Source organism: Bombyx mori, chromosome 13, assembly GCF_030269925.1.
Source record: "Bombyx mori chromosome 13, ASM3026992v2".
Taxonomy (NCBI): domain Eukaryota; kingdom Metazoa; phylum Arthropoda; class Insecta; order Lepidoptera; family Bombycidae; genus Bombyx; species Bombyx mori.
In genome coordinates this window covers 8,378,961-8,403,648 of record NC_085119.1, presented here as the reverse complement: position 1 = coordinate 8,403,648, position 24,688 = coordinate 8,378,961, and the positions used below count along the sequence as shown (strand labels likewise).

Genomic DNA, 24,688 nt, shown 5'->3' with positions numbered 1-24,688 from the left:
CCATACTGTACTGTAAGATAGGTACCACCATCCTTATATCTTTACTGTGTAATAGTTCAGTGCACAAGTAATGCCTAGCCATTACAAATTGTAATTGAGATTTCAACATCAGAGTCTCAAGGTTAGTACCAGCATATAATGTGTTATGTCTGTGGGCTTTGGTAACCAGTTAAGATCAGGTCGGTCATAAGATCATTTCCATATAAGTAGTGCATAAAAAACTTAAGAAGCATGAAAGCTTCAGTGAACCTTGTTCCCTATTTCTACTAAGGCATTACGAAGGCTTATTAGGGCACTAGCTTTTAAAAATAACCTGTATTTTACAGAACCCACCTAGGCTGTTTGGCAGCAGCCTCCAAATGGAGGACAGCCACTGGCCAGTTGGGCTCTATTGCCATGTGAAATTGTTTTACGCCACCAAAGGATTACCTACATCAATGATGAAACATTCAAAGATGTGAAATATAAAATTTAAATCTATTTCAATATTGAAACATATAATTTATTAGTCTATCAAGAAATATTTAGTAATAGAAAAAAAAATAACTATATAGTCATAATCCAAATAATTCATTAAATATTGACTGAAAACCATTCAAGTTCATGAATTTGGAAAACTCACTCATGTTAGAAAATTTTGTGTTATTGTTAGATTGAAATTGTAATTCCTCAAAATTAGTAAACTTTCTATCATTTTCTAAACATTCTAAAACCTCTGATTTCTGAATAACTAATTTCTGCCAATTTAAACATTTGATCTCCCTCCACCAATCTTCACAGTCTTTTGTTTCACCTTCAATGCAGACTATTCCAGGTTTACCGGGCAAACAGAAGCCAGTCAAATTTAACTCTTTTGCTTTCTTCACAATCTTTTCTCTCTTTTTCTTGTTATATATATGATGAGAATACACCCAAAGTCTTGAAAACTTTTCATCAAATAATTTTGAAGTATTAGTTTCTTCTGCAGGAAGTACTTCTGATAGTTTTATATCCTCAATATGTTCTTGTATCCATGTTATGATTGTGTATAAACACAACTCGCCTCTGTTAATAGTTTTCATAAATTCTTGCAGTTGACTATTGATTAGAGTTTCTTGCATTCGATTTAGTTGATTACATCTAATGTATACATCTGGTTCTTCTTCTGGGTAAAAACTTGGAAGATTGATTGAAATTTCAATTTTAAATTGATTGTTAAAAAGATTTAACGTAAAATCTAAATTATCAGGAACATATTCAGAATTATTCTCAATAAAAGACTTAATGTCTTTTATGTTTTTATTACATAAAAGTAAATCCCCTTTATTGGGATACATTGATTCTAATAATTCTAATTCACTCAATTGCTGCGTTAAGCACTCAACAAATCGTTCTTTACTTGAATTATTTGTTCCTTCAATATCCATTTTACGAAGATAAACAATTCAGAGGAACTAGGTACATTAATATTTACTGATAGAAATATGTTTTAAATAGTAATGAAAACTTTTTTTTTTGTCTACACATAATTCTTCTTCCGTTTGATTTTGGCTCGCGCGGCTTGCGCATTTGCCACAAAGAAAATAAAAGCTTGGGAAACTACATAATAAAAACAAAAACTTGAACGAATTCGCAGGGGAGATTAGGAAAGTTAGAGAATATATGAAGATACATATATAAATAAGATTAAATAAAATATGTACATCATTAGATAATATAAATAAAGACAATAAACTGTATACATTATTAGATATGTATGTAGAATTCATAGATACGCCAAATTAGATTGCTACATATATTTTGTCTATTTAGTGTTTCTTCAGGCTTAAATGCAGTGTGACCATCTCTAAACAATAGATCCTGCCTTACTTTAGTTGAAAACCTGCCAAATCCTGCCAACGTCTATAGTAAAAAATGCTTAATTAATGCCAACTTTATTAACCGTTGTAATAAACCAAGAAAAATAAAAATACAGGAGTTTCATATTTTCACATACGCTCTTTCATATTTTCGCTTCATCACCACCACCAATAATAATAAGTATCGCCCAAGAAATGTCTAATATCATAATCCTACCTAATCTATCTATAATTATGTCTCTATGACTGATTAAATCTTCGATCAATAATAGTTATACTCTATTATTTATCGAAGGATTAAATTGAAATATAAACCGTAAACTCGTAGTTATGAATACTCGTTTCAAGATTATCAACTTTCTAAGCAAAGTTTTAAAGTTGTTAATTGAATGTGATACGAATATAGCACGAGAAGTATGGGGAAATCCCCTACATGCTCAAGAAGCAGGATCTTCAGGGTTGTCATTTTTTACATTTTATTTTATTTTCTTTATCCAAATTCCCAATACGACCAAAAAGTGCCAGAAGCTAAAATAAGAGTATGTGGCGTTTAAGAACGCACCTTTTTATGATGCGTAAGCCGGAACGCACGAGAGGTGGGAAAAAGAATATAGTCTGTGCCACGGGACCTTTTTACCGCCAAATATTTAAAACGTAAAAATAATTTATAATGTGTTAAATAACTAATATAATATAATTACTTAGAATTGTTTATGCCGCTACAACAATAAAATTTAAACATTTATTTAAATTTAACATTTACGCAAAATGCGTGTTTGGTGCTCCTGAGGTTACTTTTCTCGGAAACAGAATATCCGCCGACGGAACACAACCACCATCAGAGCGCATTCAAGCTCTAAAAGATTTTCTTCTACCACAGACCGTACAAGGACTCCGTCGTTTCATTGGGATGGTTAATTATTATCGCCGATTTCTGCGCAATGCGGCGAAGTTACAAGCACCGCTAGTCAACGCGATCGTGGCCGCTGGAGGTAAAGGTCTCACACCGATCATTTGGACACCTGAGCTCGAGGAATGCTTTAATGCCTGTAAAGATAATAATAATAATAATAACTCTTTATTTATATAACACCTTAATATGTACACAGTAAAGTAATAAAACAAAAGTCGGTATATAAATCGGCGGCCTTATCGCTGAAAGCGATCTCTTCCAGGCAACCTTGCAGGGAGAGGAATAAGTTAACTGGACGGTGCTATATCTTAATAAACTTACATAAAAATATATACTTAAATACACATGTGAAAAATAAATACCATATAAGATACACAAATCTAGCAGGTTATCCATCACCGATATATGTTCACATATGTATTTTTGAGCATATTCATAATTTTTAGTTACATTGTCCAAATCAGTTTTCAACGAATTTATTTGTGAAGTTAACTTTTCTATTTCTAACTCATGATTGTGATGAACATGTTGTAATTCTTCAAGTGAAGTATCTAGTTTTGTACGCAGTGCATTTCGGTCTTTGCATATAGTTTTTATATAATTAATAGATTTTCTAGTTTTTAAAAGTTGCTCCGTTTTATTTATAAACTTATTTAACTTAGAATATCTCTTATACTTTTTCTTACTAAGAACTAATCGAGAGGAATGTGTGTTAAGATTTTATGTGGAAGAATAAGCAGACTCTTTTTAATATCACAAATTATATTTTATTCACACGACACAATCTTATTAAGTAGAGAATGTATCCATGGTAACGAGTCAACATGACTAGTGCGGCGATACGCAGCTAGTGCTATATCTCAACACTCCTCCTAAATGATAACATGGCTTACAGTTATTATTTAATACACAACTATATCTAACTTAACTAAACAAACAGTAAACTAACTAATTAAGAATTAGCACAAAAACTTCTTAATGCATTTATAAAACTTGTCTGTGCTCAAACTTTTAGTCATAACATCCGCTAAATTTTCATTGGTACAAATATGTTCAATGCTGATCACCTTATTGACAACCAAGTCTTTTATATAATGAAACCGTATGTCAATGTGTTTTGTACGCTTAGAGTTCTCGTAATTCTTGGCCATTGATATCGCACTTTTGTTGTCAACAAATAGCACGGCATTTACATCACAACCTAGGTGCTTACATATGCCTTTTAAATTAACAAATTCCTGTGCTAATGATGCGGCGGCTACATACTCGCTTTCAGCAGACGATAAAGTTACGCATTGTTGCTTCTTTGAAAACCAAGCAATGGGGTTTTGCCCTTGTAGGATAATACCACCGCTAACACTTTTTCTGTCGCTTCTATCTCCAGCCCAATCGGCATCAGAAAATCCGTATAAATTATTGTCATTTGTCTTTTTAAATAATAATCCTTTTTCTTTTGTTTCTTTCAAATAACGTACTACTCTTTTTCCAGCTTTCCATAATTCTTCGTTCGGTTTATCTAAAAATCTGCTCAGATATGACACTGCAAATGTTAAATCCGGTCTTGTTGTTACAGTAAGATAAATTAGACTTCCTATTAGTTCTCGATACGGTACGTCCAAAACTTCTGTATTGTCATTTATTTCTATATTGTAATTTCTTTCCATGGGAGTTTTAATTCCGTTACATTCATCCATTTTGAATTTAGTCAATATCTTTTCAATCATTTTAGTTTGTTTCAGTTCTAATGTATCTTTATTTCTTTTAACTTCCATTCCGAGAAAGTTTTTTCATTTCGCCCATATATTTTGCGTTAAACTCCTCCTTAAGTGCTTTAATAATATCTTCCCCGTTTCCAATGATTAGGATATCGTCCACGTAAATGAGCATCCAGCAATCTTCTTTGTAATACAAACAGTAATCATATTCTGATCTTTGGAATCCCTTAGCTTTCGCAAATTCGTCAATTGTTTCATTCCAACATTTTGGTGATTCAATCAATCCATACAATGCTCTCTTTAGTTTTAATGCTGTATTATTATTATTTTTTATTTCTAATCCTTGGGGTATTTTGATAAATACATCAGACTTCAATTTTCCATTTAGGAATGCAGTGGGAATGTCTAGTTGAATAATCTTTAAATCATCTTGTACAGCTTTTGATAAGATCATTCTTATGGTTGAATGTCTAGCAACGGGTGCATAAACGCTGTCAAAAATATCTTTTTTCTTTTGTTGGAAGCCTCTAGCTACCAGTCTTGCCTTTTTTGTTCCATCTTCTTTTTGTTTAAATATCCATTTTGTATCTATGAGCTTTCTTCCATCGGTTATTTCTTGTTCTTCCCACGTTTGTACTCTTTGGAGTGCATCTAGCTCTTTATTGATTGCGTTTTTCCATTCTGGTTCTTTTATAGCTTCTTCGAAAGTTTCTGGTGCATTTGCACTCAGACATATAACAATATTAGTTTCATTTATGTTTTCTATATTCGTCTCGTAATCTTTAAGATAAGCAGGAGGATTTATCGTTCTTTTGGGTCTGATTATTGCTTCTTCAATCTGATCAGTGTTCATTTCTGCATCTTTAAATTCATCTTCCTGTTCTACAATATCTTGATTTTCTTTATTGATTTCTTCTTCTTTGTCTTGAATATATCTAACTTGTTTCACTTCTTCGTTATTTTTGAATTTAATATCGCTTTCATCAAATCTTACATCTCTGGAAATAACTATTTTATCTTCTTCTGGATCCCATAATCTGTAACCAACAGTTCCATAACCTACCATTCTTGTTTCTTTTGCTCTCTTGGCAAACTTGTCCGGTTTGGGTACTATAGTAGCCCAAGCTTTGGAACCAAATACTCTCAATCTCGATAGGTCGTTTTTACCAAAAAATATTCCGCTGGGTGTCTTGAAGTTTATGGCCCATGATGGCGATCTGTTTAATTGGTAAACTGCACATTGTATCGCTTCGCACCACAGATGTTTTGGCAAATTGGTTTCCGCTAATAGAGTCCTCGTTTTGTCGCATAATGTGCGGTTCATCCGTTCTGATATGCCATTAAGTTGTGGCGTGTACGGTAATGTGTATTCTAAACTAATACCTCTATTTATGCAAAAAAGTTTCAAACTATTAGCAGTGTACTCTCCACCATTATCGCATCTAATTCTTTTAACTTTATTCCCCGTTTCGTTTTCAATTCTTAATACATAGTTCATCAGTCGTTCTGTTGCTTCAGATTTGCTCTTCAGGGGATACACTACGCAAAAATGAGAGAAATCGTCAATAATTGTCATAAAATATTTTTCACCATTAGGTCCTTGATGTCTGATCGGTCCTGCTATGTCTGTGTGAAGCATCTCGGCTGTCATTTTCGTTCTAGGCTTTGGGATAGACGTGAATGGGCTTCGGGTGGCTTTGCCCTCCATACAGGGACTGCAAATTCTATCAGATACAGGTAATTTTAGTATATTAAGGCTTTTCCTATTTAAATGACCTAAACGTTTGTGCCATAGATCTGCCGCATCAGTAACATTACAAACTTCGGACTTACATAATTCGGCTTGTAGCTTATACAATTTTCCTTGCACGGTGCCGCATAAAAATGTATTTTTATTAAATATTTTAACATTGTATTTATTAAAGTTTATGTTAAAACCTGCCTCGACAATCTTTTTCACTGATAACAAATTGTATGAAACATCTTTCACAATTAGAGCATCAATATTAATCGTAGTATTTTGATATTTTACTTTAAGTTTACCTCTTTTACTAGTTGTAATACATTGGCCGTTAGCTACGAATATTTTGACATGTTTATCTAAGTACGTAATATCCGTCATATAATTTTCATATTTTTCATTTATTAAATGCTCCGTACATCCTGAGTCTATAATTAGTTCTATGTTACCACATTCACCCACATTAGCAATAATATTGCTAGCAATGAAACCTATTTCTTTGTCGTCTCTGCCTGCTGCTGAAGTATGTTGATACGTTGTATGTCGTGAACTTGAATTTCCTCTAAATGAGCGTCCACGCGATCTTGGATAGCTCCATCCTCGTGTCAATGACTGTCCTCTACTCGGCCCTTGTCCTCGTCCTGATCTTCGGCATTCGAATGATTTGTGTCCACGTTTTCCGCAGGAGTGGCACGTGATGAAGGCATTATTCTCATAGCTTTCACTATTTCTGTCCATTTTTAACTTTGTCTCCATATCGAGTAGTCTTGCTTTAACAAATTCTAGGTTCAGCTGTTTCTCGGAAGCCATAGTCTCAATTGATGTAATTACTTGATCGTTTAACTTTGGTAGAGAAGACAGCAGATAGCAAATTTGGTCTTCTACATCGACGTTTACGTTGATTGCCGCTAATTCGCTAAGAATTCCTTCAAATTTTAGGAAATATTGCTGTAAGTTGCTTTCATTGTCATAGCGCATTGTTATGAGCTTGCGTTTTAAATAAAATTTGTTACAGACTGTTTTTCGTTCAAATATGGCCTCCAATGACGTTAACATTTCTTTGGTCGTATTCGCATTTTTTACGATGTTAATATATTTGTCGCTCAGACATTGTACCAAAATTGATTTTGCTCGTGAGTCATCTTTATCCGTCGGTTTCTCTTTTAAGAATACATTGCTTAATTGCTTTTCTTCCAGCAGTAATTTCAATCTAAATTTCCAATGACTAAAATTTGAATTTTCAGTCAAAATCGGCAGAAGAGACCCCGCAGTTGTCATCTTTCTTTTTTTTTTATAATTTTTGCCGATATTATTTTTCGTGGATCGCAACCCAATATATTTTTATTTACTTACTGCACGCGATCTGCTACCATGTTAAGATTTTATGTGGAAGAATAAGCAGACTCTTTTTAATATCACAAATTATATTTTATTCACACGACACAATCTTATTAAGTAGAGAATGTATCCATGGTAACGAGTCAACATGACTAGTGCGGCGATACGCAGCTAGTGCTATATCTCAACAATGTGTACTATCGGAGTCACCACCAGTCAAATCTATTGTAGGTATGTCACACTGAGAAGTGGTGATCACTGTTCCAAAAAAACAAAAAAAAAAGCCCGCTGAGTTTGTTTCGCCGGTTCTTCTCAGGACTGTGGCTTTTTTTTGGAACCGGTGGTAGAGTTAACATTGTTATTTGTATTTTGACATTCAACAAGTGTGTCATACTGACATCTAAGTTGAAATAAATGATTTTGAATTTTGAATTTGAATTTGATAAACTTACATACGATTAAATACAAATAAATACTAAAAATATACAAGATAAAATACAAAAGAAGTAGAAACTTATACAGTTATATCATAGAAGCAAAGTAGTGCGATTTCAATCTGGACTTGAAAATTTCTGAAAGATAGCTTGTCATCTGCAGCTCTGTTGGCACACCCGTTGCCTAACGCTGAACTAGGGCTTTTCACCGACACTTCCAGTTCTCACGTTGGTGCCTGCCTTCAGCAGAAAGTCGGTGATGCTTGGCAACCTCTGGGTTTCTTTAGTAAAAAGCTGAATCCCCGACAGTGCCAGTGGCCAGCATACTACCAAGAACTTCTTGCAGTATATGAAAGTGTGCAACATTATCGACACTTCCTAGCCGCACAGCACGTAACGATTTATACGGACCATAAATCATTAGATTACGCGTTCTCGCAACGTCGCGAAAGGCTTCCTCCGGTACAGTTAAATCAACTGTTTTTTATTTCGCAGTTTACCACGGATATTGTCCATATAAAAGGGGTGGACAATACGGTGGCGGACACCATGTCCCGCATCGAAGCTGTTAGTTTTGAAACTGACCATTCTGCTCTCTCCGCTTGCCAAAAACTTGACGACGAATTGAAAAAGTATCGTAACGATGCGAATTCTTCTCTAAAACTAGAGAACGTCTTAGTTCCTGGCACAAACACTGTTTTGGTCTGCGACATGTCAACAGGGCGACCACGCCCATTTGTATCGGAACCTATGCGAAAGAAGATTTTTGCTCAGCTACATAATCTTAGCCAACCTGGTACTAGATCAACCATTCGATTGATCTCAGACCGTTTCGTGTGGCCTGGCATTGCCAAAGATTGCCGTTATTGGTGACAAACCTGCGTTGCTTGCCAGCGAAGTAAGGTGACGCGGCATATAAAATCTCCACTTGGACACTTCTCCAGTCCTACGTCTCGGCTGAAGCATGTCCATATTGACATCATTGGCCCTCTTCCATCTTGTTCTGGCTTCCAATACTGCCTGACTGCTGTGGATCGCTACACTCGATGGCCCGAAGTTTGGCCTATGCACGGAATAACAGCAGAAGAAGTAGCGAGCACCTTTGTAGCCGGCTGGATTGCTCGATTCGGAGTTCCTGCTGTCATCACAACCGACCAGGGACGACAGTTCGAGTCGGACCTTTTCAGACGCCTTACTAATTTATGTGGTACTAAACGTATACGCACTACTAGTTACCACCCTTGTGCTAATGGGCTCGTGGAGCGCATGCATAGACAATTAAAGGCCTCTCTGATGTGTTATGATGATTCGTGGTTGAATGCATTACCTGTGGTCTTATTAGGAATGCGTTCTGCTTTTAAAGAAGATCTACAAGCATCAGTAGTGGAATTGCTTTACGGAGAAACGTTAACGCTTCCAGGGGAACTGTTAGTACCTCCCGGTCCCTCTGGCTTCGAGGACCCGACGGATTTTGTCGTAAAGTTAAGACAGCGTATGTCTAAATTGCGTCCCACTCCGTGTTCCTCACACACTAAACCATCACCTTTCATATTTAAAAATCTTTCCACCGCCTCTCATGTCATGCTCAGGGAGGATTCGGTTAGACGTTCAATGCAACCTTACTCTGGTCCTCATAGAGTTATATCTAGAGCCGAGGACGGAAAACGTGGTCGATTGAAGTAAAAGGGAAACAGGTGACGGTCAGTGTCGACAGAATTAAGCCAGCTTTCGTCGAACATTCTTTAGTAGATGTCGTTCCGGCACCAGCACCACGGGTTTCTGTGCTTCAACCAGCGCAACCGGATGCTACTGATGTCCCTTCATGTCCACTCGTGCCGTCGGCACCTCTAACTGCTACTCCTACGCATACACCTCAATATACCACCCGGTCGCAGAGTCCACTTCTCCAAACCTTTCGACCTCTTTAGTTACCAGGTCATAAAATCCCTTAAAAAATTGGCGGGAACGCGAGGAGTGAACTTGTGTAATTTGTTTTATTTTGTCTATTTAGTGTTTCTTCGGGTTTAAATGTGTGATAATGGTGGTTTATTAACTGTTTAATATCTGTGAAAGTGCACAAATGTGGAAAAATGAAACAAAGCCGCTGGACGTAACTTCTCGGGATCCTCCAAAAAGTCCACTGAAAAAATCTTAGTAAATGACCACCATTTTACTGAGATTATATTTCATCCCATTTCATTTCATTTAATTTCATCCCAGTTGATTAATGTCTCAAATTAGTCGTCTTCATTTCATTTCACTCCATAATATCATTTTTCATAAAAATATGAATATAAATTAAAATAAGACATGAATTAAAGGTCTCAGTTACCAGGTCATAAAATCCCTTAAAAAATATGACATACGCTAAGTCCGGCAAAAAATAATTCAAATAATGTCAACCAAATTTTCTTACACTGGAAAGTGAAAACAACCTAATGTTAACACATGTATACATAGATTATACACTTAATATATTAGAGACATGTATACAAATAATTAACATTCTCGGAATGTTCCCAAATATGTTGTATACTCAGAAATCTCTTCAAAAAATTTGCCACGACGATTACTAGTAACATCAATCAGTTAATTATGACCAGTCTTTAAACTCTAATATAACATATGATATCAATCATAATACTGCCGATGCCGAACCCTCAATTGTCAACATTGTTGCTCAGAGTAGTACATGTGATTTAACTACAAGTAAAATGCATTGTGGTATGAGGCAAGTTGGAGAGAGGCATGTGCCCTATCAAGTTGATCTTATGGTCTGGAGTAACCGTCTGGATTTGCTAGCATTAAGTAATAATAAAGGTATGACAGATCTCAATTCATCATCTAATTTTAAAAAAATATTCTTACAAAACTATGTACACATCGATTGTATGATTCAGACTGAATGCATTATATCTTCTATTTTATCGCGTTAATGTAATTTTTCTTGTACATAAAGCAAGTTTTTTAATTACTAAATCTACTTAGCCCTTGGTAGAGTCTTCAGAATACAATAAATTCAGTCCAGTCTAACAGATGTGCTTTTGTTTGCTGTTGATTCAATTTGCAGTCAGCTCTAGGGCAGGATAATGGTCTGTTCAGAGTTTACGGGACTGCCATCTTAGAAGTTTCTAGGATCTCCATCATCATTAGTTGTGTTAGTTTACGATGACAAGACTTAAACTTGAGTTTGCATTAGGGTCTGGTTTTTTTGCTGATTTAGATAGATTAAGAATGTAAGTCAAACAACTAACTGTAAACTTTCCTAAAAGACGTAAGCAGTGGTGATTAGTTAGTGTAAGACAGGCTGTAAGTTTAAGCTTTTAACTTTTATTTATTTTTATTTAAGGTGAAGTCCAAATACATAGATTGCATTGGCAAAAAGTATGGAGCTTACCACCTCCAAAAGAAAATGGCTGTGTACAAGCGATGGCTTGGAGACCTGATGGAAAGGTATTAAATAAAGCACTAAAATACCAAGTAACAGTACCTACTGAACTGTATTTAATTATAAATCTAGAATTTTGTGGTAAATGGTTTCAGGCTCTAGCTATTGGATACAATTTAGGAATTATTTATACAGTTAGTGTGGAAGACAAGGGTATAATTGATAAGTATGAATTGGAACTAGAAGTCACAGATGAACTTGATACTGCTAAGTATAGCGGCATTTCTTGTATTGTATGGGCGATACGAACTGACATCTTGCAAAGTGCCACTGAATATAATTTATATGTGAGTGATTCAAAGTTAATAATAGCTTATAAATTTAGTAGATATATGTATAAATAAGGACTAGTAATCTAAGGAACCTAAATATGTTTAACGTTTGGGGTTTCAAAGATTAGAGCAATGTCCAATTTTTTTACAGTCAGCAATATTTTGTGTTAATTCTGATCTATCAATACACCACTGATGTTCCAGGTGGCAAAATAAAGTGTATTTATTTTAGAAACCTGCATAAAATTGTGTCATCATTAGATTTATCACCACCAGCTCATTTGATCAAGTCTATACATTCTTTCAGCTCTTCTATTAGGAGTTTTTATTCATATTGCTCTAGATAAGCAGACAAACTCTCAGAGGGCCTACCTTGGGGGAAGGGGATTAGTGGGTCAGCGATTATGCAACTGAATCTTCAAGTCATGTCTCAAAGTGGGCAGTGATATTATGATATCTATGGGCTTAGGTAAATTCTAACACCCTGTCTGCCTGAATATATTTCATAAAATTGGTTTTTTTGCAATGATATATAAAAATACATAAAAATTTGCCATAGTAATTACTGCGAAACTCATAAAATGACTAGTCAATTATATTAGAAATTATAATTACAATAAAAACGTTATTAAAATTCCAAAAAAGTTTCTATCTTAAGTATCTAGCCAATAATTTTAAAGAAAATAGATATGAACTGATTTGAACCATGTACAGTATAAGTTTTGTTAGCTTCGAAAATAGATACCGTGAATATGGAATAGTAATTTACCTAACAAACGATCGCACACTGCCCCCACACAGCTGATGATTTCACACAGATGATCATTATCATTTTATTTTTATTTTTATTGCTTAGATGGGTGAACGAGCTCACAGCCCACCTGGTGTTAAGTGGTTACTGGAACCCATAGAAATCTACAACGTAAATGCGCTACCCACCTTGAGATATAAGTTCTAAGGTCAGAGTATAGTTACAACAGCTGCCCCACCCTTCAAACCGAAACGCATTACTGCTTCACTGCAGAAATAGGCGGGGTGCTGCTACCTACCCGTGCGGACTAACAAGAGGTCCTACCACCAGTAAACAGACTGTATATCCACCCTCTAGAAAGCTAATCAAGTCGTCGTGGCCTAAAGAATGTAATATTATAGGGAATATAGGGAAAACGTTCCTAGGTGACAACATAAAAGCATACTTTAGGCAAAGTTGTAATAAGGTTTATTTAACTTTTTTATAAGTCCATTTGACGACGCATTTTTAAATGAAGAAATCTTTACCCGCGAAAGTAGAAATTAGGTCTCATTTTTTAAATCCGCGAATTGCGAATTTAAGTATAGGTATAGTTAATTTTGTTGTGAACTCCCTGGGACTGTCTCTTTATTTATTTTTTTACGACTCCCTAATCAAGTAACACAAAACGTTATGAATATATTCCATTATACTGGTGGTAGGACCTCTTGTGAGTCCGCGCGGGAAGGTACCACCACCCTGCCTATTCCTGCCGTGAAGCAGTAATGCGTTTCGGTTTGAAGAGTGGGGCAGCCTTTGTAACTATACTTGAGACCTTAGAACTTGTATCTCAAGGTGGGTGGCGCATTTACGTTATAGATGTCTATGGGCTCCAGTAACCACTTATAACACCAGGTGGGCTGTGAGCTCGTCCATCTATCTAAGCAATAAAAATAAAATAAAAACTCGAAAACTATTGGATGACATTTGGAAGTTTTAAACTAACTAAAAATGGTTGGATTTAAAGTAATTATTAAAAAAAGGTTGGCATACGCCACGTAGCTTGGGGTTGAAAAGTGTGAAACAAGATTTATGGAGTTAACTTTTTATGAAAATTGTTTAATTCGTTAAAACCACAAACGTTCATCCTAACTACGGAAGTATTCTGTCGGTTGTTCGACTTACACTTATTCGAATTATTTTAGCGTTTTACAGCAATAGGTACTTTTAAGTTTCCGCGAAAGTAGGTTTTCAAGTCGTGTTTCAAATTAATTTATTTAAGTATGTCATTAATCATTATTTCAGGATGATGCCTCAATATTTTTACAAAAAGTTCCAATGTCGAGTGGATACAAAAACAGTCATGAAGACAACAAAGATTGCAAGTACATACAGAATCCCACACAACTGAACATGTTAATTGTCGGATACGGAACAGGCAACATTTACCTGAACATGTATGGCAGGTATCCGTATGGAACTATTCAACTGGCAGAAGTGGCCAAAGATGATTTTGGAGAGTACAAAGTGTTAGACGTTAATATGTCAGATGACTTCAGTGTCATGCAAGTTCTTTATGTGGATAGATTGACAAATAATGTTTTTTTGGCTATTGTTAACACTGGCGTATTATCTGCATACGCCGATGAAATAAACACGGTAGCACATAAACATGGACAAATTGTTCAGCTGATGACTCAACTTGATCAAACGATGATTTCAATTACTGAAGCATGGGAACATATATTGCTTGAAATGGATACTAAAATGGCATATTACGCTTCATCTGTGCACGAGGGAGGGGTTTCAGCTGATCTATTAGAACTACTCATGTTAGGTCTGTACTACTTCTTGCTTTTCTAAATATATTTTTTTAATAATAAATGACTAAATATTTACTAACGATCACGCCACGTTAACTGGTCCCGTGTTAAGTTCGTAAAGAGCTGGTGTTACAGGTATCAGATAACGGAAATAAATGTAAGATTTTTATTATACACATTATTATACATATTTTATTATTGGTAGGCAGCGGCTTGGCTCTGCCCCTGGCATTGCTAAAGTCCATGGGCGACGGTAACCACTCACCATCAGGTGGGCCGTATGCTCGTCTGCCTACAAGGGCAATAAAAAAAATATAATATATATTATATAATATACATCCATAACCCTAGAAAAGACATTTTATATTTATCATACAAATATTTTCCCTTGGCGGGATTCGTACCCGCGACCCCTTTGTGTAGTGACCATGTCACTTACCACTACATCAGACGGCCGTTAAATTGTGTCCATACGATATGTAGTATTCTATATTGATTATCATTGAAGACAAATGGCAGATGGTAAGAAGTTACTGTCATTCATGAACAGCAGCAATGTTAGGGCGCATTCACGCTCTGACGCTAAATACATTAAACTACGTATCGTTTTTTGTTTGTTTAACCTTTTGAGCGCGAACTGTCGATAGATTGACTCGTCATCATTCTGATGCCCTCTTCTCTGTCACCATCGGTCAGCGCAGTTTGTTTAAAGGTATTAGGTACCGATATGTACGGAAGTGTCTTAGCGCGCGCATATTTAACGTTTTCAATAAGTTAATACATTTGTAAATAATAATTTATTTTGCTGTAAATTTAGCATTGAATTTTGTATATTTTTTTAAGTAAAAGTTTTGTTGTGGCAATTTTTTTCTAAAATCTTTTACAATTTTTTGCATAATATGTGAAAATAAGCTCAGCACTCAAAGGGTTAACGTAAGCTCGCAGGCCTCTTGGTATTACTGTACATAGACTGTTGTCTGGGTCCTGAGCCCTGATCTAGACTAATAAAAAATAACCTATCACTTAATAATTGATCACACAACAGAATAGGTTACTTACTTATGTTTTAAGCATTTCAAAATAATAAAACGCGACCTTTTGTTGTGATAGGTACTCCATCAGTGGATTTACAAGTTTACCTTTTGGAAAAATTGACAACTAATGACTTGAAAAAATTTGGAAATTCTGTTGAATTAAGTTACTCGACCATACAGAAGCTGGTACTGAAACAACTCAATATTGTTGGCCAAAGTTTAGTTTATTATTTAGCCGAACTCAGAGGACTCACAAGGATAGAAGACAGATACAAGGTAATCATTAAAAAAAAAATTAAAACCAAATGATATTCTGTAAATAAATTGCTACTTATTGGTAATAAAAAAATAGACTTGGACTTCTTTACTCAATATGGGTCGCAGCGTCCACATTGGCATCTATGGCAGTAATCGATAAATACTAGGTAAGGTATCTAACCCATTTGAAATACTATATTCAATCCAAGATTTAGTATAAATACAACAACAATACTATCGCATATGTACTACACACCTGTACAGAATTCTTAGGGGTTTGATTCTTTTTTGAGTCACGAAGAAACCGCTAGACTTCCGCTTAAAATTAGAGGCCCGTGGCAGAATTAAACCGTCTAATAGCGCTCGTTGGTTGAGACACAATGGAAATATATGGAACGCTTAGGGTGCTAAAATTCGGACTTCCTTCCTATTCGAGTACCCCTGCTGGCTGAACGATGACGATTTGGTCCGCTAGCACTCATGGCGCGCTGCTTGCTTCTGTCAACACATTCGGCAATTCGGCAAAGAAGAGGACGGCTTTTTTTGTGTGGGTCATTGCGCGAATGTGTGAGTGACCTCATAGACACAGCCCACTGAGTTTCTCGCCAGATTTTCTCAGTGAGTCGCATTTCCGATCAGGTTGTTGATTCTGCGAAGCACTGCTCTTTGCTAGGGCCAGTGTTAGCATCAGTCCCGATTTGAGCCCCGTGAGCTCACCTACATGTCAAGCTGAAATAGCCTCTCAAGGCTTTCAGCATAGGTAGGAGTAAAAAAGTGAGTGTATGAAGCCGCAGTGATGGCAGTCCACCGTGGACTTAGCCACAACCCGGTGTTATTTCTGAAGCAATGACAAAGCAGGGCGCTGGTTCTAACACTTATCCGCTTTATCTATTGAATATCATATCACATTGTATAATATAATCACGATAGATTAGATGCAAATATTTTAAAATAATATAAACCATTTTGCAGATTCTAGGTTTAGAAGAAAGCAGTGTTACAGAAGCGATAAAAGCATGTTGTGCATTTTTAAACAAATGTCTGGAATTACAACAGGTTATTGATGTATCGATGCGGAACTATAAAGCTTTCTTCAGGTGGCTTTTTGTAGTAATCGTTAGACAACTGGATGAACAAACACCAAGTGAAATTGTGAAAATAAATCAACAGGAATTGAGCCACATAGCGGAGTTTCTCTACAATTTTGACAATGTAAAAGTAGACAGTTCAGACAAACCACCTGATAAATTGATCAAATTTAATTTAGAAAGATTAGGGCAATATTTGCAAAATCAAGAACTGACAATTTTGCCAGAAGATGAAGACAACACATGGCATAAATTTCTTCAAGACAATGCTTGCTTCCTTAAAGACAATGATACATTTTTCTCCATGAAAGACTTCAAAAAATATTCATTAGTTCAACAGCAAGCACATCTTATAGAGACAGTCACTAAAGTTTTTGATGTCGTTCATAAAGATACAGGAAAATATTTTTCTGTATTATGTAATATTAGATGCCACGAAGATCAACTGAATAAAAACCTGCACAATAGTTTGAGAGTTTCACAAGTCTTTGATGACACAAATAAACGATTGATGTCGGCCTTTTTGGATATATCAAATGGAAAAGAAGGAATTTATTTTTTGGCTGTCAATATAAAGGAGAGATCTTGTAATATTGCAGTTATGAAATGCTACTTTTCTTCTTATTTAGTTCAAAATGGCACTGATGATCAACAAAACGAACCTACAAATTTATTAGATTTACAATTCTATTCCCCAGAATATTTGTCAGTTATTACAACACATCCTGAAAATGAGGAAAATACAATATTTATTCAGGTACCAGTAAAACATCTCCTAGAAAATTCTACTGAACTCAATATTAACACAAAATCTTGTATTTTTACTGACAGAAGTGTAAAGAAGGATATTGCGCCTTTATTAGAACAGAATGTTTATAAAGTGCTTGAGAAAATGGACGGTTCAAGATTAGCAGTTTCTGGAGGTCGTAAAGTTGCTGTTATCCTTTCAAAAAGTTCTCGAAAAGTTAGAGTATTTGAAATGGAAGTTGATGGTGATGATGATGAAGACGATACTCTCGATACAACACCACAATCTATTGGAAAATTTCAAAACACACCTGATAAAAGTAATACTACCAATGAAGACAATATTTTTTAATATTTATTTAAGAAATTAAATATTCTACTCATCCTTATTATCTAGTATCATTTCTTTATCTACACTAGTACTTATTGAAAATTAATAATATGTAATTGGCAATAGATTATACACATTTGTTTAAAAGCATATTATTTTGGAACTATGTATTTGGAAAAATAAATTATTACAGTATTAAAATCTAAGTCTATGACACATCTTGACTTATGTACTGTTTTTAACTAAATCAAACTACGATGTGGTGATTTAATTTGAATATTTTCAAATACTGAATTGAAATCTGTATCTAATCCTTGGTTATCTATTCCATAGAGAAGTTCAGATGATTGATTTCTGCTTGGTCCCGCAACAGGTTCATGGATGCTAGTGGTAGTTTGATTATATATTTCATCACCATCTATTTCCTCATCTGGTTCATCAACTACAAACAAAATTTAAATCCATAATTTGGTCAGTCATCATACTTATGTGGTAAAATATAAAAAATGATAAGGGCTTTCCAAGTTAGTATAGTAACATTAAAAATACAGTAAAACCTCATAAAGGGAAATACAATTTTTTGCTACACTTTACATTAATACTTAATTCAGAAAAGCAAAGAATACATAATTTATTTTAAATTGATTCAATTACTTTCATAATTTTAGTGATGAATTAGTCTAGTTTTGCTTGTATATAACAAGTAGCTTTTGCCCGCAACTTCGTCCGCGTTGAATAGTTACTTTGGCAGAACGCATAATTTTACCCACCTCTTCATTTACGTAGAAAGTGAAAATGTTTTTGAATAATAAAATGTTAAGGAGCTATTTCCTTAAATAGTAATTAGGTTAAAAACCGTGATTTTGGTACCTTTACCAAAATCACGCCTTTTAGCCAACTCCAAAAGAAGAAAGTTATCAACTCGACCATAATTTTTTATCTATGTTCACCGATTTCTCAAGAATGCTAGAACCGATTTTGATAATTCTTTTTTATTTTTATCGAAAGGGTAGACTTCCCGAATGGTCCTGTTTACATCAAGATCTGATGATGGGATCTTAGAGAAATCCAGAAAAATCTATAGGTAATTGCAAAGCCTATCTTGAAGTGATTTGGGTGTTTCAATGTTGTAATGAATAACGTATACAATACGACCGATGTATCTTGGCGAGTCCGAACTTCGCGCAGAAGGCTGCGCACAAACGTTTTTAGGAACCAAATGGTGGCATGACCGACGTGCGCGGGGCGGAGGTCTAGGCTAGGATTTACTCTGTGTAAACACAATCGTCCCTTTATTCAATCAAATATCGCAATCGATTTTTATCGATTTAGAATTTATTGATATTTGTTTTTATGAGATACTGAACGAAATAGATTTACAAACTTATTGAATGTTGTCGTTAGTAGACGAGACTTCATCTTTAATAATAAAAAAAAACTAATAACACTTTATTTTCTTGGTTGAAAGACACGATTTAGTTGAATATCAGTTATTTATAAACAACTACTACAATAGGAACTGTTTGTTAATATTTTAAACCTTCTATAAAATGGAATATAAATATATTTTTTTATTTAAATTTTAATCAATTTGAAAAAAAAAATCGATTAAACAACATCCTCAAACCCGCATATTGGACATCCCTTTTCTTGACATCGTATAAATTCGGTAATGCTCGGTACGCGGTAATGTGTCTCACTCACACGCTAGTATTAGTGTCGTGTTCGTGTCGCTATCTCTGTCTTGAGTACGGGCGGCTACAAAAGTTTTCATTGATTTGTTATTATTATACTGTTTTTGTTTAGTGCTCAGTTTAGTTTTAAGATTGTTTGTGTTTAAATTTGTTTTAGTACTAACTGTCCTTTGGCATTTATACAATTCGTTAACAAAGATGCCACCAAAGCATAATAGTGTTTTAAATCGTCGGTCGACAAACATCATTTTTGATTATTTTTTTTAAAAACAAAAAGAAGAAAGCGTAATAGATGTTGACAGTTTTATTTAGAGTTGATAACGCAACTGGTGTATCGCAACGAACAGTACAGCAAATCGCAACTGAAGGCAGTGTTCAGGCTTACTTTCGAATTAATTTAATTACGTTATTTTTACAGCTTTCTGTCTTAATTTATTATTCTTTTATTATCTCTCTTTAATTTATTACGTTATTTTTATAGCTTTCTGTCTCATAGTGTTTTGATATTCATTTTATTTGTACTTGGTCCCTGTATATGGAAATTTTAATTCGAATTTCATTTAAAAAAAATTATGCTAATTACACTTTTTTTACGAGTGTACATGCGCGAAAGTTCACCTGTGGCTATATTCAGACTCGCCAAGTTACGTCGGTCGTATTGTACTTAGCCTGACCATAAATACTGTTACAATTTAAAAAAAAATATTCTATTGCAAATAACATTTATTACTTTTACAGTGTGTTAGTTTAATACATAAATATAAAACAATTTAAAGTATAAAAAGCTTATTCGAAGTGGTCTCCATTGGCTGCTATACAGTCCTTTAAACGTTGAGGCCAGTTATCAATAGAAGCACGCTTTTTCCAAGGGAAAAATTTTCACTGTCAATTGTACGGATTGTTTTAGGGACGTAAAAGTATGGCTCAGTCACTCCTTCATAGCTAATACCCCACCAAACCATCACTGAAGTCGGATAGTGCCCACGTTGCACTCTGTCGACTAATTGGGAAGCTTCCTTAGAGCTTTGAGCATAAATACGGTCATTTTGTTTGTTAAAATGTTGCTCAATTGTAAACATTTTTTCATCCGTAAACAAAATTTTTCTATGACCTCCCTTTGCGTACCGCTTCAGTAGTTGTTTCGATTTTACCACCCAATTCTGTTTTAAATTATCAGTTAAGAAATGAGCAGTACGTCTCTTAAAGGCTGCAAGTCTTAAGTCATCTTTTAAAATACTCGACATAGTTCTAGGTGCTATCTTTATCTCCCGAGATAAAATATTTTGCTTTCGGACAGGATTTCTTCGAATTCTTTCCCTTACTGCTTTGACCACCTTTTTCGTACAAACACTATGTGGACGGCCAGATCTTTTTCTGTCACAAACAGAGGAGGTCTCATTGCACTTATTAATAGCCTGGTACACAAACATTTTACTAATACCAAGTGTATGGAGAGTTTTAAAAATTGTATTTGGCTCCATACCTACTTTGTGTAATGCAATCACAGCGATTCGGTTCTCTTTATCACCCCACTCCATTTTAATATCTCAAAATATTGTACAATGTATTGGCGCCAAAATGAGAAAACTCAATGAGCAATCATATAAAAATGACATTCTAAATTCAAATGTAATATTTTGTTTATTTTTAATTGTAACAGTATTTATGGCCAGACTAAGTATATTTGAATATCATCTTTATAAAAAACACCTTCACAAGTAATGCTTTATTTTAGAACAAATTTGTTTAACATAAAAAACATTTTAGTGAGCCAACCTTAATATATAGACATAGGCTATCAACGGACTTTTTTTTAGATTTTTTAAAGGGGAACAATTCTCTCATACATTACTTTAGCGAAACTTTAACCGTCTCCACAGCGCACGCAGTGGAATCTCGCAAAACGGAAAAAACCCCAATTTTGCAACATTCTTTATTGGTGCTCCATTTGTATTGATCTTAGTGTGATGTTATATAGCCTATAGCCTTCCTCAATAAATGGGCTAAAAACTGTTTCAAATCGGATCAGTAGTTGCTGAGATTAGCGCGTTCAAACAAATAAACTCGTCAGCTTTATAATATTAGTATAGATTAACATTTTACCTGCAACTACTGCTCTACCCTCATATTTCTTCCAATCTTTCTTCAGTTGATAGTAAAGTATGGCAGATCCCATAATAACTACTATTGAAATTATAATAGCTGCTAGTTTTACAGCATCAATAGGGGTAAATGCACTAGAGACTAGTATTTCCACTTCACTGACTGCATATTGTAAACCATCAAGACTCTTTGATATGCACATATAGGTTCCAGAATCTGCTTGAGTAACTTTCTGAAATGTTGAGACATATATTTTTTAAATTGTAATTTATAAAAGTGTTAGCAAGTTACCAAGACTCAATTAAGTTCAGTAAAAAAATATAAAAAAATAAATTATAAAATAAATTGATGTCATAAGTTATCATCAGTAAAGCCATTGATATTGAAGAGAATGATAATAAATAAAGTTCATTTAACTATGTTTCTAATTGTTCTTGTAGTCATATCTTGAAATATATCTAATGAATACATGCAAACCAGTGTAAATTTTCGTGTTTTAAGCTGGGAAGTGGCACTTAAATTAATCCTTCATTTCCAGTGTCACACACCACTGCACTGGTGGTAGTAATGGAGAATTTTAGAGCTGGCCAAAGGGTGGTGGCACAAACCAACTTAGACATGTTAATACGAAAACATCTCTTATCCAGTAGCATATTCAAAATTTGAAATTTTTTTGGCATGAGACGATAACTAACAAATAGCTGTGGAGGATCACCAACCAGGCACCAATGGAGATGGAGATCCTTACGCGGAAGTGGCATTGGAATGGTCACATATTAGAAAAGCCATATTAGATCTATCCAAGAGAGCACTGACCTGGAAAGTGTCCGGTAAAAGGAAGAGAGGCCGTCCCAGAGTAGCATACTCAGTAACCACATTTTGACCCACTGCTAAAAACGTCTACAATCCCTACTATGTGTTAAGCCCAGCCACTGGGCCCATAGAGGTTTGAAATATTATGCAATAAGACTACAACCTATCAATTATTGCCATAAAATAAATAAAATATAAATAATCTTAAAACCTAGTCTTGACAACACATTCATTGGTTTCAATGCAGACTGGCCATAAGCAAAGAGCTTCCTATCCTAAGAAACGACTACAACAAAAAGTTTGAGGGTAACTAGTTCTAAAGTAAATCATTACACACAGACCTTATATACAATAAACACTTATTATTATAATTAATTAGCATTGCAGACAGTTCTATTTTGAGAATTTAATCTTTTACTAATTCACTAATTTTTCTTATTTTCTAATACTTACATTAATATTAAGTTTCCCTGATAAAACTTCATATTTATACTTTTTATCATTGTAATCAATTCCTGAACTTATGATTGTAGTTTTGTTAAAGAGCCAGAATAAGAAAATATGATTTAAGTCATTACTAGCACAGTTCAATGCAGCATTATTACCTTCAGCTATTGTCATCTTCATTGTTTCTAGTTTTATTTATTTTCTAGACGAATGAGTCTTCTTCCAACATACGTAATAGAGTTTTTCAACACTTGAGTAAGATTATTATATCACCAAAACTTCTGATGCTGCCACAAAACATTTGAGAAGAGCAAACATCGGTATTACTGAATGCGTGCCAAGTTTATAATTATCTTTACACAGTCATGAAGTCACATGTCCTTCCCCTCAATGCACAGTATTTATTGCTTCCTATTAAGTATGCTTCGAATCATTTTAATACCTACTACTTCCACTGGAGTGTTTGATCAAATGCATGAACACTTCAATACAGAGAACTGGCAGTAGCATCCATATAGGAGTCATTACCACATAAATAGGTAAATAAACTCTATTATATTCCAATTTTATACAAATTATTATTTGTGCAGCCATTTTTAGTCCAATTGCAGCTATGTACCACACATTTTTATTGATGGTTCCTCTAAATCTTTCAATGCCATTTCTGCAGTGTGATACCATATGAAAAAGTACGTAGATCAATAAAATACTATCGTACACCCACATTGGAATAAAAACGATGAACCAATTCCAATGTGTTCTAGACTCTAATCTCAGACATAGCAAAATAAGAAAAATCAAAAATATAAACCAAGTAAAAAGGGCCCTATGTAGAATAGCCATTGTTGAATAATTAGATTTTCCAAACCCAATCAATAACACAAGATTTCTAACTCGTCTACCTGTTTGTACTCTATTAATAAATCTTGAAATTTGTCACAGATTTGTAAAGTTGTTACTACGTGAAATTTGTTGGCATGAGGCATCTATCCATCATTAAAGCGAGTTTATAGATAATAAAAACAGTTAATACATTTTACACATTATAAAGCGAGTCACAATGTACCGTTTAGATCATAGATTATACACTTAATATATTTGTTGTTTAGATGTAATGAGAAATTATTTTCCTTCGGGAAAACTCGATCTTTATCGGAAATAATCGGAATTAGACATGCGTAGTTCCGGACCTAAATAGTTCCTGGAACTATGTCCTCATATGGAACTATATCATTCAATCCGAGTTGTCAAAATTAACATGTTCAGACAGTTCCATTTCCATTCCAAGTGTACTGTTATGCAGGAACTACGAACGCGTTGAACATGACGGACATGCGGACATGATTAGAGCATAGGTACCGCGCGGCGCGGAGGCGTGGCGCGGCGAGTCCACCCGAACGAGTCTCGAACCGACACGAGTCCACGTAAAGAGATAAGGCGACATATGGCACGAATACGAGAGAGTGAGATGGAGCGAGTGCATGAAACTGCGTGTGGAGCTCTTTCATATTACATTTTTATTAATATTGAAGTTATGCTCTACGACCTACGTGTTACAGTCGATAGTTGAATAAATTAAAATGTTTTGCTATGGATTTTGACCTTGACCATGCATCATTCCTACGAGCACTTAACCTTAAGTGTTTGTGGACCATTTCTTAGAAAATCATAATTCAAAATTCGAGAATTTTAAAACATTCACCACTTTCGCTATTCGGTATCTCGGTTATGGGAAAAAGGTTGTAAGGCTACAACGAGCTTAATTTACGTTGTATATCAGAATAACGTGGTATTTTAATTAACAACTGATAGGTTATAGTTTCCGGTGCATCGTACAATACCTACATTGAAAAATAATGAAAGTAGTAGAGTAGTTGAAATTATGACAAAGTAATTACAGTACATTAATAAATTATGCAAC

The 24,688-nt window shown here is 34.7% G+C and overlaps 4 protein-coding genes across 5 annotated transcripts; 1 reads left to right on the top strand and 3 right to left on the bottom strand.

Moving 5' to 3' along the window:
- Positions 1-480: 480 nt before the first annotated feature.
- On the bottom strand, positions 481-23,095 carry LOC101742597 (RWD domain-containing protein 2A). The gene is made up of 2 exons (XM_062671787.1): positions 22,926-23,095; positions 481-2,885 (listed from the first exon to the last, which is right to left on the bottom strand). The coding sequence occupies exon 2, from the start codon at positions 1,404-1,406 to the stop codon at positions 555-557; it is 852 nt and encodes a 283-aa protein (XP_062527771.1). The 5' UTR covers positions 1,407-2,885; positions 22,926-23,095; the 3' UTR covers positions 481-554.
- LOC119629381 (uncharacterized) lies at positions 3,711-4,445 on the bottom strand. The gene has a single exon (XM_038015062.1). The coding sequence runs from the start codon at positions 4,443-4,445 to the stop codon at positions 3,711-3,713; it is 735 nt and encodes a 244-aa protein (XP_037870990.1).
- LOC101742453 (anaphase-promoting complex subunit 4) lies at positions 9,920-17,768 on the top strand. Its single transcript, XM_012691780.4, has 6 exons — positions 9,920-10,799; positions 11,329-11,432; positions 11,523-11,714; positions 13,735-14,266; positions 15,363-15,562; positions 16,517-17,768. Exons 1-6 carry the CDS (start codon positions 10,694-10,696, stop codon positions 17,729-17,731), a joined length of 2,349 nt encoding a protein of 782 aa, XP_012547234.2. The 5' UTR covers positions 9,920-10,693; the 3' UTR covers positions 17,732-17,768.
- On the bottom strand, positions 17,713-23,610 carry LOC101742302 (uncharacterized). Of its 2 annotated transcripts, none has more exons than XR_009974677.1 (3): positions 22,774-23,610; positions 21,508-21,739; positions 17,713-18,152 (listed from the first exon to the last, which is right to left on the bottom strand). XR_009974677.1 is itself a non-coding variant. In XM_004927811.5 (3 exons), the coding sequence occupies exons 1-3, from the start codon at positions 22,945-22,947 to the stop codon at positions 17,953-17,955; spliced, it is 606 nt and encodes a 201-aa protein (XP_004927868.1). In that variant the 5' UTR covers positions 22,948-23,054; the 3' UTR covers positions 17,713-17,952. The 2 variants fall into 2 exon arrangements, 1 of the variants encoding a protein (XP_004927868.1); XM_004927811.5 differs by having other exon boundaries at positions 22,774-23,054.
- Between the last annotated feature and the right edge of the window lie 1,078 nt (positions 23,611-24,688).

Excerpts from the sequence above, each read along its gene's own strand:
- LOC101742597 (XM_062671787.1), bottom strand. The coding sequence starts at position 1,406 with ATGGATATTGAAGGAACAAATAATTCAAGTAAAGAACGATTTGTTGAG.
- LOC119629381 (XM_038015062.1), bottom strand. The coding sequence starts at position 4,445 with ATGGATGAATGTAACGGAATTAAAACTCCCATGGAAAGAAATTACAAT.
- LOC101742453 (XM_012691780.4), top strand. The coding sequence starts at position 10,694 with ATGCATTGTGGTATGAGGCAAGTTGGAGAGAGGCATGTGCCCTATCAA. Across the intron at positions 10,800-11,328 it reads AGCATTAAGTAATAATAAAG|GTGAAGTCCAAATACATAGA; the intron begins GTATGACAGATC and ends TTTTTATTTAAG. Across the intron at positions 14,267-15,362 it reads ATTAGAACTACTCATGTTAG|GTACTCCATCAGTGGATTTA; the intron begins GTCTGTACTACT and ends TTGTTGTGATAG.
- LOC101742302 (XM_004927811.5), bottom strand. The coding sequence starts at position 22,947 with ATGAAGATGACAATAGCTGAAGGTAATAATGCTGCATTGAACTGTGCT. Across the intron at positions 21,740-22,773 it reads CAGGGAAACTTAATATTAAT|AAAGTTACTCAAGCAGATTC; the intron begins GTAAGTATTAGA and ends TCAACATTTCAG. Across the intron at positions 18,153-21,507 it reads GGGTAGAGCAGTAGTTGCAG|TTGATGAACCAGATGAGGAA; the intron begins GTAAAATGTTAA and ends TTTTGTTTGTAG.